At 42.6% G+C, this 18,446-nt stretch overlaps 1 protein-coding gene across 1 annotated transcript; it reads left to right on the top strand.

The window, feature by feature from the left end:
* Positions 1-1,469: 1,469 nt before the first annotated feature.
* On the top strand, positions 1,470-16,723 carry LOC308290772 (ceramide kinase; the record flags this gene model as incomplete). The annotated part of the gene is made up of 13 exons (XM_080732681.1): positions 1,470-1,587; positions 2,875-2,973; positions 3,935-4,072; positions 4,634-4,762; positions 5,460-5,523; positions 5,639-5,784; positions 5,893-5,967; positions 8,643-8,795; positions 10,048-10,153; positions 11,086-11,189; positions 11,555-11,754; positions 15,173-15,483; positions 16,609-16,723. 13 exons carry the CDS (start codon positions 1,470-1,472, stop codon positions 16,721-16,723), a joined length of 1,758 nt encoding a protein of 585 aa, XP_080588807.1.
* Positions 16,724-18,446: the final 1,723 nt, after the last annotated feature.

The raw sequence follows: 18,446 nt of genomic DNA, 5'->3' as shown, positions 1-18,446 counted from the left end.
GGACCCCATAAGAGAAGATTTTTACAGTTCTAGCGGTGAACCATTTTAATTTCAAGGACCCCCAGTTGCATTAGGCTACGGACCCCCATTTAATGGCATTTCTATCTCTGAGACCCCAATTTATATTGAACAATCAATGTTACATTTATTTAACCCCCATATAGGAACCAAATGGGTTCATTAGGTTCCTATATGGGGGGGACCCCCTGGAACTCCTTCAAGGACCCCTAGGGGTCCCGGACCCCACTTTGAGAACCACTGAAATATAGCAGTGAAGCAAAAGCGGAAAATATCTTTTGGAACATTGTAGTTAACTTCACTAACATGTGTTTGTCACACAGACAGACGGAACCATTCACTTAATTTATAGCCTATGTGAGATGCTAAAAAAATGTTAATGGTTAAATTGGACCAAAAAGACACCCAGGCGCCCACTGTTTTTGCGTCAGGTTTAGGCTATACTAAAATACAAATGTATTAGTTGTTAATTGTTATTATGATTTAGGCTAATAATCAACTGTAGGCTGAATGCTGATTAGTCTACTTCTTATGCTTCTTATAAAGTGCATTTATAATGTTTGGATGCGTTTCATACTGGGTGCGTATGGTATGAAAATATTGAACTTATTTATCACAATTTCACAATTATTTAGACAACTTATTTGACAGACTTTTAGCCTATTGTGTAGCATTTACATCCCAGAAAGTAAAAGTGCACCCAATCAATTGAACAAAAGCTCGATCGATCAATTGACAATTAATCAATCAATCAATCTCAGTGGTTCTCAAGTGCCACTGCCAACACACTCATCTTGTGACAAACACACATTAAAAGTTATGAATAATTTTGTAATTGACTATGCTATAGCATATGTAAATTACAAACGTATTCATAACGAGTGAATTATATCATATATTATATTAGCCTATTACAAATTATAATGATGAGTGGACTCATTTTTGAAATTCTACCTGTTTAGCTATGCGCGCACATGTGCGCGCGTGCGCCAGTCTGTCTGGTTATGCAGGAATATCCTACCCTTCCTTGGATAACCTGGTTGTGTGAGTCTGTGGCCTATTCATTTGTATACTGTAGTTTCGCCGCTTCTCTTGTCCAATCGGGACTCTCAGGCTGCGGCGTGCAGGTGTCAGGTGGGAGGGACTGTCAGGATATTTTTTTGGAACACCTATGTTGTTATGACATAGGTGCAAGTTAACACATTGGTTTGGAACTTTCTCTGGACTAGATTATTAGCGCTCTCTGCTTATATGTGCATTATTGTGCATCTAACTTGTATTAGTGTTTAAGATGAAGATGGATTGGTGAAATACGGATGCTGCGATTGATGGCGAGATCGAATGGATCTCCTCCCTGGTTATAGCCTGAAAATGTGATCATAACACTTTGTAGGGCACAGACAGTGTGACAGAAGCGATCCTGTGCGTTAATGGACATTTTCGGATGTAGGATGGATCAAAGGCTGGAGTCGAGTTTATGGGTCGGAAACAAAAGGTACCGGGCGGTGCTGACAGGCTGGTACTTCAACTGGACTGAAGTTGACAAGAGAAATCGTGACAAGAAAACCGGTAAGTGTGCCACTTTTCCACTATAATCTGTCTCCAATATGGTTGGTCATTAGACTCGTTAATTAGACTATTATTAAGGCAGTTGAGTGGGGCGCAACATGTAGAATATTGTTTCCAGCCGTTAACATGGGGACACCACAAATATGGACGCAGGCATAATTAGCCTGTTCAACACGCAATGTTGTTGCTATGCAGTATGCACTAAAGCCACCCATCCTGTCTGACAGCATGCAGGCACAAGACTACAGATATTGAGATAGGTTTAAAACTCTTTGTACACAATGACCCACTTAATGGCCCACTTAATCTGTATGAGGCATCGTTCACCCTGATGATTATATGGACCACCTTCAGATACCTGTTTTCAGAAAATGTGAGAAAGAACAAGAACAGCACTAACAAGCAACAAGACATGCAACCAGCTCAATCATAACAAAGAGAAGAGTGTGACACACACACATAAATGGTGCGCACACACACACACACACACACACACACACACACACACACACACACACACACACACACACACACACACACACAACACACACACACACACACACACACACACACACACACACACACACATGACACACACACACACACACACACACACACACACACACACACACACACACACACACACACACACACACACACACACACACACACACACACACACACACACATGACCATAGGATCAGCCAAAAACTCATAACAGCATCAGCAAGTTGAAGTTCACATAATGCAGCCCAAGAACATTATCCAGCAGCAGGACACAGTGACATCCTCTCTAATATCTTAAGGGGCTGTTAAGTCTGACATCATTTTGTAGGCAGAGGAGAACTTTTGCCCCCCAAAAAAGTGAATCTTTTCACTATTTCTACTATTTACTATTTTTTCTTCTCTTTGTTGTTGAAAGGAAAGTGGTAGAATTATACTTTAGTTGTTATTTTTGTCTCGGATCTGCTGAAATAGCGAAGGACAGATATTGACAATAAATCTGCTTGGAAGTCTGACTACAAAATGATGTCACGGCTTAAAAGCCCCATTGGTGGCCCTTGAGGGTAGCCTACAGTATAATGTTAGTGTTGATTCATAACAAAATGCAACAAAATAGATATTTTCCTCCATAAGGTGGAAAGGGTCAGAATAGCTCTAGTGCTGGAAGTAGCCTCGTTTAATCAAGTTACTTACTCCAGTTTCCTTTTTTGATAAGATTTAAACATTTTTTCTTTTTTAAATTGATACTTATAGCCTTTTTTCCTTCTTCTTTTTTTCCCCAAGTTTCAGTGCCAGTGGCCGAATTGATCGGAGTGGAAGAGGACCGGGTGGCGATATTTCCCCTCAAGTCTGTTGAAGACAGTGAAGACAAAGACTTCACAGGTGAGTTTAACCACTTGTGCCCTATTTTATACTTTATACAACCCCCCCTAAAATAGCTGATCTACAAGCTCACAACGCACGTGTCGATGCAATGTACATCTGGTTATTTTGCTCTTTCTGAAAGGTTTTGGAAAATGTCATGACATGCCCAAAATAAAGATGCCATGGGTTGAAAGTGATTAAGGGAAAATAGAAGTCACCGAGCTGTACTACACCAAACAATAACGTAGCTTTAAACATTGCTCATGTAACAGGCCCTTTTATTCTATAATTAGACAAGAGTGTGAATAATATACCCCTCATATAAACTTCACACAAGCACATTAATGTTTTACTCACATAAACTTTCTGAATGCTTTTTGAAAAAGTCTACTATAAACAGTATAAGTACTGTTTGATGCTTCTTGACATACATACACTGTAGCTTATAGCTCTCCTTTTCAAATTTTAATTAAGCATCATAAGTGATGTTCAGCAAAACCCACTTCATCACATTATGACATTACATTGTGTAGGCTACTGGAGCATTAATTAGCTGGTAGTACTTAGGCAGAAGTAGAGACCATAGCTCATTTTGCAGTGATGTAGCCTACTTTATACAACTATAAAGTATTTGCTAAGAATTATTAGTATTAATTGATAGCTTTTTTGATTAATTAAATAATCAGGGGACTTCTGTTGTTTTGTTTTAATATAGCCTATCAACAAATCAATGTGAAAGAATTATAGTTTATAGTTGACAAAAGCGATTAGTCTGATTGACCACTTAAGCGGTATGTTAAGCAGTCATACTAAAATAGCAAAAACAGACAATCTACAATCTCATCGAGCTGCGTTCTGAGATTTGGAGATCTATTTCAACTTTTGTTGTTGAAAAATTGGATTATCGATTGTTTTATTAATTGTTGCACCCCTGGTTTACTTTGAGTTCTTCCTTATCTTCCTTATCTCCCTTATTCAGTTTTCTATGTGAAGCGCAGCAGCAGTGGTGGCTCCTATGGGTTGCTATGGAGACTTGGCCGAATCCAGTTCAGCTGCCCTAGTCGGGATCTCAGAGATCAGTGGACAACACAACTACGAGCTGCCCTCAAAACTCACAGTAAGGACGCAACTCTCCATTCATTTCTTAGCCATTAGAAGAATATAGCTGACCTGTTCTGACATCACAATGATGAGTCGACCAGCTCAGTGTTCTCAACAGGCCTTAACTGGGCCGTCCCTGATGTCATCAATATTAAGCCCAGATCTGGTAATGCCCATACATGGACATATATTGTGTCAGTCTCATGTGATCTATGACGTCAAACTATGATGTCAGACGTCAGTCATCTCCTTATTTGGCAAGATATGGCCACATTTTGTCCAACATTTTTGGTCAAAGTTGATCCCATGCCAAAGCTAGAGTTAGAGCTCGATCGATGCCAGATGTTTGGGTCCGATGCTGATCCCGATTTTGGAAATTCCACATTTTATCCAAACATGCAGAATCTTGTAATCAATTTGAAAAAGTGAAACCAGAGACTTAACCAGAGATCTATACTCTATAGATCTATAATCTATACTATTTCCACTATCACTAACAGTCCCTTGAGGGCAGTGTACTGTAACTGTCCTACAGTGTTTTGTTTGAAACTGTTGTGTGGTTATCTGTCATCACCAGGCCCTCTGCGGCCTCACAGACTGTTGGTGTTCATCAACCCATTTGGAGGAAAGAAGAGAGGAAGAAAGATCTACCATTCTGTGGTTGCCCCCCTGTTTGAGCTGGCTGGTATCAGCTGTCATGTCGTTGGTAAGACAAGACCACGTACCTCTGTGACACATTACATCACCATTGAAGGTTTTCAATAGTCTATCTATCTATAGCCTAAATGCACAGCATCTCTGTGTATCTGCCTGTGTGATGGGAAGGGAAGTCGATAGGATCAGTATATATACATACCGGTATACATATATATACATATATGGAGATGATATCAGACAGACATACAGCAGACATACAGCCTCCAGGTTTGTATAACGCTTTAAATTAGGGGCCCATTGTGAGGCCCTCTGAGAGGTCCAATATTGCCCGTGACATGTTTAGAAATACGTTAATTCATACTACTGTACCTCTAACAACACCACTGCTTGGCGAAACTGATGGCTTCTTGTAACAATAGAGGCAGTTATCTCCCCCCCCCCCCCTCGCTGCTGACTGTACCTGTGAAAGTCTATGGTGGACAAACTTGTTCGTGTGAGAACAATTGCCATGGCCATGGTCAGTTAGCATACTGGTTGACCATGGCCTCTCTCACAATGGAAGCTCGTTTCCATTGTGTTGGACCACACTGGAAACAAGCTTCAGATTTCTTTGTTTTAATTTTCTCCATTTGTCCATTAATGGATATTGGTAGATTACGCCAATACAAATATTCTATTCGCATATTCAATTACTCAAAGATGCTTGTAATTCGTGTGGTAATTCTTCCTTCGCTTCTGTTGTATAGTGACCGAGCGGGCAAACCATGCCAGAGATCACCTACTGAAGAAAGACCTGACAGGCTTTGACGGGTAAGACCTTGTCCTCCATGTGGGTGTAACCGACACAGTGGAATGAGGAGCATTACAGCTGAACTGCACTCATAGGTGGATTTATGACAGAAACTCTTGTGTTTGCTCACAACAGAGTGGTATGTGTGGGCGGGGACGGAATGTTCAGCGAAATACTGCACGGCCTGATTGGACGGACGCAACAGGAGGCGGGCCTATCGGAGAATGATCCCACCGTGACTTTACAGCCCTGTGACCTTCACATCGGGATAGTTCCTGCTGGTAACAGATGCTGTGACGCACACGGCAGTATATCAGCCCATAAATACATATTTTAAAATGTTGCTTTGAGTGGCGCTTTCATCGTGTTGTGTTGTGTTGTGCCTACAGGCTCTACAGACTGTGTGTGTTTTGCCACTGTGGGAGTGAATGATCCCACTACATCAGCTTTGCACATCATCATTGGTAAGAAATCGTTCAGGGTTCGATTTGCAAAAGAAAATAGTGGGCTTCCATTTTCTTAACTACTTCCCTACAGGTATATGGTGTACTGTATGTACTTCTCATATGTATATGACATCTCCAAAAAGTTAGCGACCCCCACAGCCACAACACCTGAGGGAGCGCAAACAACGATCTGATAACACAAACCCATAAGACAAATATGGGTAAATTCTGCTTCTACAACACTGCCACACAGGTGTGGAATTTCTTGACTACCTCCCTTAAAGGTTAAATGACATTCTGTTTTTACCAATCATAAAAGTCTTTGCCCTGGTCCTAAAAACATGTTTTAAAATGTTTAAACTTGAAAATCCACTCCATGGAGCCATGGTCTCTCTCTCTGTTTAGGTGTCATGAAAAACGGTCTGTTCACCTGAAATACTCTATAATCACCACCAGGGGAGCCTCTCTCTCCCACTCATTCTAACAAATATTAGTATAGCTTGAGTACAATTTTGAATATTTGTACTTTACTTGAGTATTTCCAATTTTCAATTCTTATACTTCTACTCCACTACATCTCAGAGGCAAATGCACTTTATCTCTCCACTACAATCATTTGGATTTTGATTATTAATACAAATCACTCACTTCAGCCAGCAGTTCTCAAACTGGTACCCAAAGTGGCCACTGGCCACTGGCCACACACGCACGCACGCTCACACACACGACACACACACACACACACACACACACACACACACACACACACACACACACACACACACACACACACACACACAGAGGTCCGCCCAGCTCCAACACAATGACCGAGAGATGCATGCTCGCAGACGCGATGCATGTGTTTCGCTGCTTTGCTTTGAGACACACTGTGACACACACACACACACACACACACACACACACACACACACACACACACACTGACACACAGAGGCTGAGCTGAGCCCTGACGAGGCACACACTAAACAGCATCGAGAGTCGCGAGTGTTTTTTTCTTCCCCGGGACCGACGTTACCGGATCTCTGTGGTTACATCTGTACCCCCGCGGAGTTCAATTTAGACCGTACGCGGTAACGTTATAGCTCTGCTTCGCGCTGCAGAAACACTTCACGGTCCTTCTGTAGTTATTATAGTAACATATTTTGTCTAAATGCCTCCGTTTAGAGAACCACCTATTGCTTGTGTTATCATAGCGTTTTACTGTCTGCTCTCCGAGTCGCCGTGCCCGTGTGTGTGGAGGGAGGACAGGGCAGCGTGGAGTTATAGTCGGCTGCTCCACGGTCCACGGAGCTCTGCCCCCGGGAAAAGTGCGCTGTCCTCGGGGACTCGGTGATGAGGAGGGAGGCGCTGTCCACGGACCCAGCCAGGGCTGAAAATACATAGCGATATATAGCGATTTTCATTATTTCACAAAAGCATAAACTGACTACTTGATATGAAGGATATTGATGTAAATAAGATATCCGAATGGGTAAATATATTTTGTATGCCCATATTTACAATTAAAGGATAATATAATGTAAGAGGTCACTTCCTCAAAACTTGGGCTGTGGAGAAATACCTGAGAAATACAGACAGGGACACTGGGAGAGGGGAGAGAGGAGGGGGAGGGGGGGGGGTGAATCGACTGACGACGTATGAGTCCAGTATCCAATGAACTGCGCGTTTGAGACTCATTATGCAGAAACCAGCACAAACACACAGATAGCAGGAAAACCACTGCATGTCAAAAGTTGCGTTTTTTTTGGTGTAATTGAGGCCAGGAAACATTAAAAAAAGCATAAAAAACTCAAAATTTATTTTTGGATGTCACCACCCCTTTAAAACATGTAGCTCGCTGGCATCCTTCAAAACTACCCTGAAAACTCACAATTCAGAAGGCCAGAGACGGAGGTAGTTATCACTTCTCCCATATAGACAGGCGAGAAGTGAGCACCCCCCTCCCCCTTAGTGTTTTTATAACTGCGATATTATTGAATGTTTTCTTTGCTTGCTATTTGTTATGTCCATAAATTGAATACCAAGGACTTCCAATGTAAAAAAGACTGTAAAAGGACTTATTTGGGATGTTCCTTTTAGGCAGGGTGTTTAATTGTACTTGGACTGTACTACATTTCTATTGTATTGACTATACTTGTACTGTTCTCCATTTTTGTCTAATAAAATAATCAATCAATCAATCAATCAAACAAACAAACAAACATACAGTGACAACAGATGATTTACGAGCTCATAATGTGTCACATCATGTGAGCTTGTGAATGTACTTTTTTTTTAATTTTTTTCTATTTTTGAATTGAAAAAGAAAATGTGGCCCATAGTAGGGATGTCAGGTTTAATGTGGTAATATATATTCTTTTAATGAATTAGTTAAATTGTGATCGTATCAAACATAAACACATTCTACAGTCTAGATCTGAATTTAATTCAGTCCAGAACCAGGGATACATTATAACACCCCCCCCCCCCCCCCCCATGCCCCCAGCAAATCAAACCCTGGTTATATTTCCCTTGCATATACCACTACATCAATATAATAATCCCCATTCCCCACACAGAATCAGTTAGTTCCTGAATTGATGGAAATCACTTGAATCCGGAGCCCTTTCTTCCATGCTGAGAGGCCTAGACTCACTTATTTGGTCTTCTGTGTATTTTAAAACACCCTGCAGGAGATTCTCAACCTCTGGATGTGTGTTCTGTCCACCACCCCTCTGCTCTGGTCCGCTACTCTGTGTCTCTGTTGGGATATGGCTTCTATGGAGACGTGCTGGCAGAGAGCGAGAGACACCGCTGGATGGGACCTCTCAGATATGACTTTTCAGGTATGGCGTGCCCGAGATGTCTGATCTACAAGCTCACTTTGGGACCTTGTAGATCGGCTATTTTCACTGCTTTCTATTCTATTTAGCTTAAACTAATGCGAGGAATGGAGATGATGGCATTTGTTTTGTGAAGGTTATATTTTTGGGATACATTTTTAGACTGTACATGGCAGAGATACAGTGGGAAGAAGATCAGGGACAGAGGTCGGTAGGAGACTTACAAAATATGAACCTGAGAATGACAACAATTATGTATTATACACACATGTTGACACAAATGGGCAGCCCTGATTGCAATCTCATTGTTTTCTTAACTCATTCTGTGCCTATCCCGAACATGTTCGGGATATGTTCAATCCAAAACAATTTTTTTTAATTAATTGACTTACCCTGAGCTGCTTGTAGAGTCGTTGGTGGTCCTGGCTCGTCCTACGCTAGCCATTTTACATGGTCCGACAATATATTCCATTAAAAATGGTTTAAAATACATTTTTGAGACCCCCAATGTTCACCGAATGTTCAGCGCCGCTTCCGGAACGTAGTCCAGTGTGCCTATCCCGAACATGTTCAGGATTTTTAATGAAATGAATAAAATGATCCGAGGCCTTCTGAAGCCTGAGCCTAAATTTAAAATCCAGTGGTCCAAATCCTGGGGAAGCCATGCCGGCCGTGAGCCGCGAACGTAGCCGCGAATCGCCGCCGAATCCAATGAAAAACCACATCTTTGGAGGCCCATATCTCTGGATTGTGTTTTTAGGGATGTGGCGCGAGGTTTATTTACGGCGAAATCGCCGAAAAATGATCTTTAAAATGACAAAATGGGAATAGCTATTCTGTTAGCATTATCATCCGGGACATTTCCATGACGTGCACGAACGTGAGCACGCGCGTCACTGCAACGTGAGTCCCCGGATGCTAATGCAGTCCCCTATGGGAGAAAGTCTGGCATTCTTTGGCGCCATCTAGGGGCTGGCACTGGTAGGGTTAAGTGGAGAGTTCACTGCAGGGTTTCGAAACATTTTAATGTCCAGCTGCAGACTCCCATAAGAGAAGATTTGTGTTGTTACATTTTGTAAAAAGGTCAAATGTGTCATCATTTTTCAAGATTTTTCAAACTCACTGGAGCTCCCTCAAGGACCCCTAATGGTTCCCGGACTGCACTTTGAGAACCGCTGAGTTACTGTACATGAAGTCTTTGAAATTGCATACAGTGTATACAGAACATGTTTATTCCTCCCTGTTCTTTCCTTAGGTTTTATGGTGTACCTGAGTAACAGGACCTATGCAGGCATAGTTCACTACATTCCAGCAGACCAGCCACTCTCCAGCCCCAGGGACAACACACGCTGCCTGTCTGGGTAACGAAAATACTACTGCCAATATTATAATATTTTAATATAATACTAGAAGGATGCAATTCTGGGAAATTTCAAGTGTGTTTGTCGTTTTGTTGTTCCGATGAAGCCGGTCGATTTGACATTATGACTCAAGTGTGTGCCGTCAAAACTGGAAGGCTGTAGTCTGGCAAACTTTTGGGGTTACCCTATGAAGTTGGGCAAGTACTATAGTGGGTTGCCATAATTATTACAGGTATGTTGTTTAGATATATGCCAAATTGACCTTGTACCTTGATTACAACACATTTGTGAATTGACGGAACACCTATTTATGCCCAATACCAATCCCAGAAATGTAGGAGCTGACATTACAGGCCGGGAACACATTTTACAGCAACGTATTTGTTTTTGTAATCTTTGAATAATATTTGACTTTTTTCAGAAAACCTAGGTCAGGGCAGGCCAAAGAAACAAAGATTAACCTAGTTTTCAGGACACAGTCAATTCCCCTCATGGGAATGTGGGAAAGTGTTGCATCATAATTGCATGAGTGCCCCAGACATGGTCTCAGTTCACAGTTTGCTCATCATCGTTGTTGCCACATGCAACAGAGACTCAGGTGTTGGGTTTACCTTAAGGAGGGCAGGAACCATGCCAACGCTAGGGGAACTTGATCTTGAAGAAAGATGAGCTAGAGTGTGAGAGTATTCATGTGTCTTTGTCTGGCTGTTGCTGAGTAGAAGGTAAATGCATATACAATAGGAATCCAAGGAAATTTGGTTTGTTACCCAGTGCTTGTACTACAATACAACATAGTACGACGTGTCTCCAAGCTAACGCATTGAATCGTGACACATTAGCTTGAATACCAGTTCTTGTCGGCAAGTGACACAGGTATTTGATACAGAATTATTTGGGTGTCCCACTGAAAGATATTCATGTGTGTTGTTTAGGTGCAGTGTGTGTTCAAGGAGCACCGAGAAGCTGTTTCCCCCGTCTTCAGATTGTGGCTCACTGTACAGCTCCCATTACAGCCAAGTCACTAATGATTCAGAAGGTAACAAGGCAAGATGGAACGACACATATACAGTACTCACTCCCAAATAGTACTACTACTATAGTGACCACCAAACGTTTGACGTGACGCGGGTCCCGTCAACGTCATTTGACGCTGTCTCTGTCACTTCCGCATTCCTGGAACGCGGAAGTGCCATTTTCAAACTGAAGACGTACAAGTGCTACGGCTCCGCTGAAAAACTGTATAAATGACGGGCTGAAGCGGACTTGAGCAACGAGAGGCACCACCGAGCGACCCGTCAGATGAGGGAGTCCCTGTGCTGAACGTTGCGAAGTCCGCACACACAAACAACATTAACAATGGCTGAAATGCATCATCCCATCTATCTCTCTGTCTCTCTCCAGGTGCTGGATGGGTGAGAGTGGAGGGCAGGTTCAGGTGTGTGGCTCTCACATGCATGTCCAGCTCCTGTCCCAAAAGTCCTCTGGGTCTGTCTCCCTCTGCTCACCTGGCCGATGGGACGGCGGACCTCATCCTGGTGCGGGAGACTCACCCACTAGGTTTCCTCACCTTCCTCCACAGACACACTACCGCAGAGGACCAGGTACTGTATAGTGTCTGCCACAACATTGTGACACTGAAACAGGAACACATTATCTATAGATGAGGTACTGTACAGTAACTGCTAAGTCCACATAGCAAAGAACCTAGACCCTTATAGAAAGCTAAAGTTGTTGTGTTCCATTAGCCTGATTTCAGACTCTGCGCTGGAGCTTGAGTCTGATGTTGTCCCTATTCTATTTGATTTAAAAGGGGAGGGGATTTAAAATTTGAAATTCCCAATCACAAGAGATCTGGTGGGAGGGGTTGTGTTTGACTTGTGTACACAAAACATTCCCCCTCCCCCTGTATGACAGGCATCAAGTTGTTGTCTTTGATGTTTCATTGATTAGAGAGAAGCACTAACGAGCTATTTACACTTGTATGGCTCAATCAATGACTGCAGTTCAGAACCCCTTTGAAGTTCAAAGGGAGCAATTAATAGCTCTGGTGAGCCACCCCTCCCTCCACTGTTTCTGTTGATTTTCAAAAGTTAGACCCACCCCTCCTCCGTCTTGCATTGATTTCATTGGTCGGTGCGCCAAGACACCGATAGAAAGAGACGCGTCATATGACAAAACCAGACCAAGAGAAGCAGTCCACTCAGAGAGTGGGCGGGTCTATTGGCTGGAGCCAGGCAAGTGTTCCATAGACCTTCTTTTAGAGAGGCTTGTTAAAAAAATCACACCGGTATGAAGTGAAGTGAGCGGTTGAAAATACTGTTCCTGAAGAAATAGTGGGTTCGAGTAGCACAGAATTTGGTGTCGTCATAGAGGTAGGGGGTTTAATCCATTTAGACTGGGAATTACTTATTATGCTTTATTTTGTGCTTTAACTGTTCTGCTGCTGTTGACGACGCTCACCGTCATTGAAAGGGTTAATACCATGGCGCCGTTGACGGTACTGTATATACAGTAAAGATATTATTACTTACTGTACGTCGCTCCGGTCCCGCCCGCATCGGTAATGTCCGCGATTTGTTTACAACGCACGTCGGGCGTGCACGCGAAGTGAAGCTCCTCCATAGTAAATCCATTGAGAGGCCCATAAAGACACTTCAATAACTCATAAAAGACATTTGTATACAAAGAGGGGTCTCCACTCTGCACACTCTAGACTCGGGATGGGCGCAGCCATGTTTCCCTTCTGGACCCACACTGTCATGTGACTAGATGACGTAATCGTTGCCGTCAAGTGATAATCCAAAAAAACAAAAACAACCCCCTTCCAGCCCTTCAAAATAATAGCGGCGGCCTATGGAGGAAACGGCGTGGCACCGAGGCACCAAGCAAACCTTCAGATTAAGAGGCAGTAGTTGTGTTAACTATTGAAAAATAGCAGATATACAAGCTCACAGCACGGTACAGAGTGCCGCACTGCGAGCTTGTAGATCTGTTATTTTTGAAAAACCTTTTGCTATGTCAGTGCTGCTCAAACCTTTTCATGTGAAGGACCCCCAACATGATATGTATCTCAAAATAATTAGTTCCAGGGACCCCCCAGAAGCAAAAGTTTTAGTTATAAATGTTCGCTTAAAAAATACATACAGTATATTCAAAGATTTGCACACATTTTCACAACCTTTCAAAAATAGAAGATCTACAAGCTCGCAGCACGGCACCGAGTGCCGCGCTGTGATGATGATGAAGCGTATGAAGCGTATGATGATGATGTATGGACCCACATGATGTCACAGGGGGCATATTGTCCAGTCAGAAAAGGGACATACGGACAGGGGATGTACATACCGGTATACACATGGACAGTGTATACTTATTACATATTACACACAAAGTCACGTACTGGAGCGGCTAGCACCCGCACAAAAACAATCAGTATCTCTAAATGTATAGGTTTTACATCACACCTCACACACCAAGGTGTTGTTGAATTTCCAAATGAATTGATGTTGCTGAACCAAGTATGTTTACATGAGAATGCATTGCTCTCATAGAAGGAAAACAAAAGACATATACCAGTAAGACTTAATCGGGAGATAAGTGACCTAGTCCAGGCGTTTCGGGCAGTATTTTGATGTAATCGTGCACTTTATGAAAGAAGCATGAAATTTGGCACACAGTTAGAACATGCCATATGGAACATTTTTGGCTATAGGGGCATCGCAGATTTGTCTTGGGAAACTTGTGGGAGCCAATTAAAGTTGGGCTCTCATAGACTTTACTATAGAGTAAAATAATACCAAAAATATATACGCTTTAAGTAGCATGTAATTGTAAGGGGTCAAACTAGGTGTTTTTTGGGATTCTGAATCCAATGCAAACATTTGTTTTGTAGGAAAAACATTCCTTGGGCTAAAAACGGACCACATAAAACTATGGTTTAGTGATGAGTCATCACTTTTCAAAGTTTTGTGGCGGCCGTTTCTCGGAAAGGAATGTTTTTCGTGCAAAATAAATGCTTGCATTGGATTCAGAATCCCGAATAACACCTAGTTTGACCCCTCACATGCTACTTAAAGCATATTTATTTTTTGTATTATTTGACTCTATAGTAAAGTCTATGAGAGCAACTTTGATTGGCTCCCACAAGTTTCCCAAGACAAATCTGCGATGCATGTTCCATATGGCATGTTCTAACTGTGTGCCAAATGTCATGCTTCTTTCATAAAGTGCACAATGTTTTTGCGCTCGGACTAACCGTCATGTTGCATACACAAACTTTAGAAGGCAATCGTAGCCAGGGAATATGGGAAATGGGACAGATCCATGTTGATGACATGACTTTAGAGATACTGTGTACCACTTTGCGTGATTTTAGGCCAAAATCATCTGTAGGAGCAGTGTCCAAAAATGTGTTTAGCAAAAATTGGCCTGATGGTGGCGCTAGAAGAGGGCCATGTGAGAAATCAGGTGCCAGATAGAGTAGGGGCAAAAGTGTGACGGACAGACGGACAGCCAAAAAATATTTTTTTAGTAGATACTATAGTAGTAACACCGGATGGATAGCTTCCACTCCACTCGATTGGCTAGTTCCACCACATACTTGAGACAGGTATCCCATAGCCTGGAGGGACAGTGAGATTATGTATTCACACAAATTCTATAACATAGTTGTCATTGACACACTGGAATAGAGCGTTTATTTCTTTGGCCTACTGGCAGCGTGCGCGCACGCACACACACACACACACACACACACACACACACACACACACACACACACACACACACACACACACACACACACACACACACACACACACACACACACACACACACCACACACACACAAGTATAAAGCTAAAAATAGGAATATAAAGGAGCATCATACAGTATAATATAATAGTATAATATACAGTATTATAGCTGCGAGCGTCAGAGCTCCATAAGGACAATGACCAACCATAGACCATAGGAGTTAATATCTGTATTGTATCTTCTCTGTCTTTTAACATGTCTTAGTTCGATCTGCCCTTCGTGGAGGTTCACCGTGTGAAGGCCATCCGTTTCTCTCTCCCTCCGGGCGAAGAGGAGGATGAGGATGAGGAGTGGGCAGCGGGTGGAGGGACAGCTGAACAAAGCAGCGAGACCAAGAGCAGCGATGGATCCCAGCAGCATCTGGCGGGGGGAGAGGCGGCACGAGGGATGGGAAACGACAAGAAGAAGAAGCAGAAGAATGAACTGCTTTGTGGACTGTGCTGTAGCAAGTCGCCTTCAGTCTCCGTGTGGAACTGTGATGGAGAGATCCTGCCTTTCACAGAGATTTCCTGCAGGTGAGGAATTGATCAAAGTTTATAATTGTGACCGTAGGTCGCAGTTTACCTAGTATGTGAACGGTCACAGCTTGCCCGTATGTATCTCTGTCTGTCTATAACGCCTGACTCTGTGGTTCTATGGGTTTGTCGTTCTGACATCATGCTTTGATGTCACTGTGATGTCAGGGGAACCACTCTTAACAGAATGGGTTTGCCGCTCTGACATCACACTCTGGCTTCACTGTGGAGTCAAACTAACAGAATCACTTTTATGCCCAGATATGGAGTTCCCTGATGTCATCAATATTAAGCCCATATCTAACAGGACTTCATATGGGAATGCCCATATGGGTACCAAGGGTCTCCATATATGGGTAACTGGTCAGATATACATCACTGGCCAGATGGCCAAGAATTGGGGCGTCTTACTAGTATGTGAACCGTCACAGCTAGACCGTATCTCTGTCTGTCTGTCTATAACGCCTGACACTGTGGTTCCCCTGACACATCACTGTGATATCACAGGTGATATACATCACTGGCCAGATGGCCAAGACATGGCCCATATTTGTGTGGCTGGTTCAGACAGGGATCTCCATGTATGGGCATAAAAGGGATTGTATGTATGATGTCAGATGATTTTCACATTACGAATAACTGTAAGCATGTTTGGGGTCTCACAGCATATCTCCATGGATCTCCATATATGTGTACCAGGGGTCTCCATATATGGGTAACTGGTCCGATATACATCACTGGCCACATGGCCAAGACATGGCGCGACCTCGTGTCGCCCTGAGGCGTCTTTCTAGTAGTTTGTGCTGAATATCAGGTCAGATACTAATGTCACTGGGGCCAAAGACAGGCTTGAGAGACCTCCCCTATAAAACCCTGTTAAATCCCCACTTTCTTACGGTTTTGTACTTCACTGTGGAAAGAATTGAGTTTAATTTAATTGATGGAGGCACCCAATTCTAGTTGTAAACCAGCATCAAGTGGGGACACCAGAAAAAAGATCATTAAACACAAGTTACAAGGGTCTCACTTACTTTATATGTTTAAGCTGCTATATTCACAATGGCATCATGTAGGCCTACCATTCTGCCAGTCGTTCATCTGCCATGCTGTTTTTTTCTCCCTTAGGATCCATGGTCAATTGGTGCGTCTCTATGCTCGGGGCATTGAGGACGGAGCAGCTATCCAGAACCGTAGAGAGGGGACCAGGAATTGCGAAGGGATTCGTGTTCTTCACAACTAATGTTTGTTCAGTTGTGCACTAGGTTCACCTCATGAGTGAATGATGATGGGATAATGTGGGTTGAAGGAAAGGGAAATGGAGAATGTATCAACGCTATAAACAACCAAGCAACCAAGCCTTCGTTTTCCGTACACTGTAATTTTTTAAAAAGTAGGTTTTAGCAACAATATAAAACCTATTTATTATTTGTATTTATTCTGAATGTGTGTTTGATGTAAATGGCCGATCCATGATATATACGTACTAATGATATACTTTATTGTGATAATGTTTTCTACACAAAATTGTCACTTGAATTTGATTATGTGCTGTATTGTATGGTTTTGGCTTCAGTCAATATATTTATGTTATGAGTGTCCAGGTCAGGGACATTGTTGCACATGCTAACAGAGACCAAAGACCCGTTGAATAAAAACATTTTAAAGTTCATATTTAGTTTTAGTTTTATTTTTCAGTCAAAACAGACATCCTGGCTATTTCATGACGGGACCATTATCCGTGGCCACCAGAAACACCAGCTAACATTGGATAATCGCATGTAACACATGTTAGCCTTTGGGCCACTCTCCTTCCTCTGGTTTACCAATGCCTGGCAGGTGCACAGAGCAATCACTCTGTCTGTCATTTACTGTTTTGTGTGTGCGCGTGCGTGTGTGCGTGTGTGTGTGTGGACGGGGCCCCCCAGCTAGGCCATGTACCTGGTAGAGACAGACACGGGAAAAAGTATCAGTCAGCAGCAGAGGGCTTAAAGCAGACAGGGGTCAGGGCTGACTAACTGGAATGTGCACTCACAGTCTGGTGAGGAAGTAATGATCATTGTGTGAAATCTACTTCATGCCATATAAAGGAAACCATATATAAATGAAATGTGTGTTTTAAGGCAGAGGTCTTCAACGTTTTCAGGCCAAGGACCCCTTAGCTGAGAGAGAGATGAAGCAGTGACCCCCTCTAAATATTGTATAAATGTGTGATGCAGATTTTCATCGATTTCAGAGATAGATTCATAGACTTGTTTGACAGCAGTGTCATCAGTCTATGTGTATTTTCAGACATTTAACCACTTAAATCATCTATATTTTGTAAACATGACCTACAGTATCACTATGTACTGCTATTTTTCCCCTAGCTGATCTACAAGCTCACAACGCCTTGCAGCACGAGGCGTTGTGAGCTTGTAGATCTGCTATTTTTGGCTACAGTTCTCAGAATATGGACACTAGGGTGAAGTGGTTAATATAAAAAGGATTGGAAGATTTGGAGGACCCCCTGTAGTAACTCTGAGGACCCCCTAGGGGTCCCGGGACCCCCTGTTGAAGACCCCATGTTTTAAGGTGTTCAGCAGTGTAAATTTGAGTTGAGACCCAAACTTACCTAAATCAAGTTGACTGTTCAAGTTCCTGTCTTTTCCCTGGTCTGTCTTTGTACTGTAGGTATTGCAATACTTTAAACCCATGAGTAATGGTCAGAGGAGAACCACTTTGTATACTGTACATGTTACTACTGAACCAGGTCAACCGGTTTCCAGGTCAATGTAATACTACTTCAAAAGACAATACTGTATGCTGTGGAACAGAAGTTACTTCGGTATCACTATAAATGAATTGTTGACAGTAAACACTGGACCACTGAGGAGCACAGAACACAGTTCTTGGAATTCATGTGACTTCACTGTAGCTGGAAATGGCATTCCACTATAGGAGAGTAATGCCTGATATATACTTGG

The sequence above is a fragment of the Nannobrachium achirus genome, assembly GCF_963921795.1.
Source record: "Nannobrachium achirus genome assembly, chromosome: 9".
Lineage (NCBI taxonomy): Eukaryota > Metazoa > Chordata > Actinopteri > Myctophiformes > Myctophidae > Nannobrachium > Nannobrachium achirus.
This window is presented reverse-complemented; position numbering and strand designations above follow the sequence as displayed.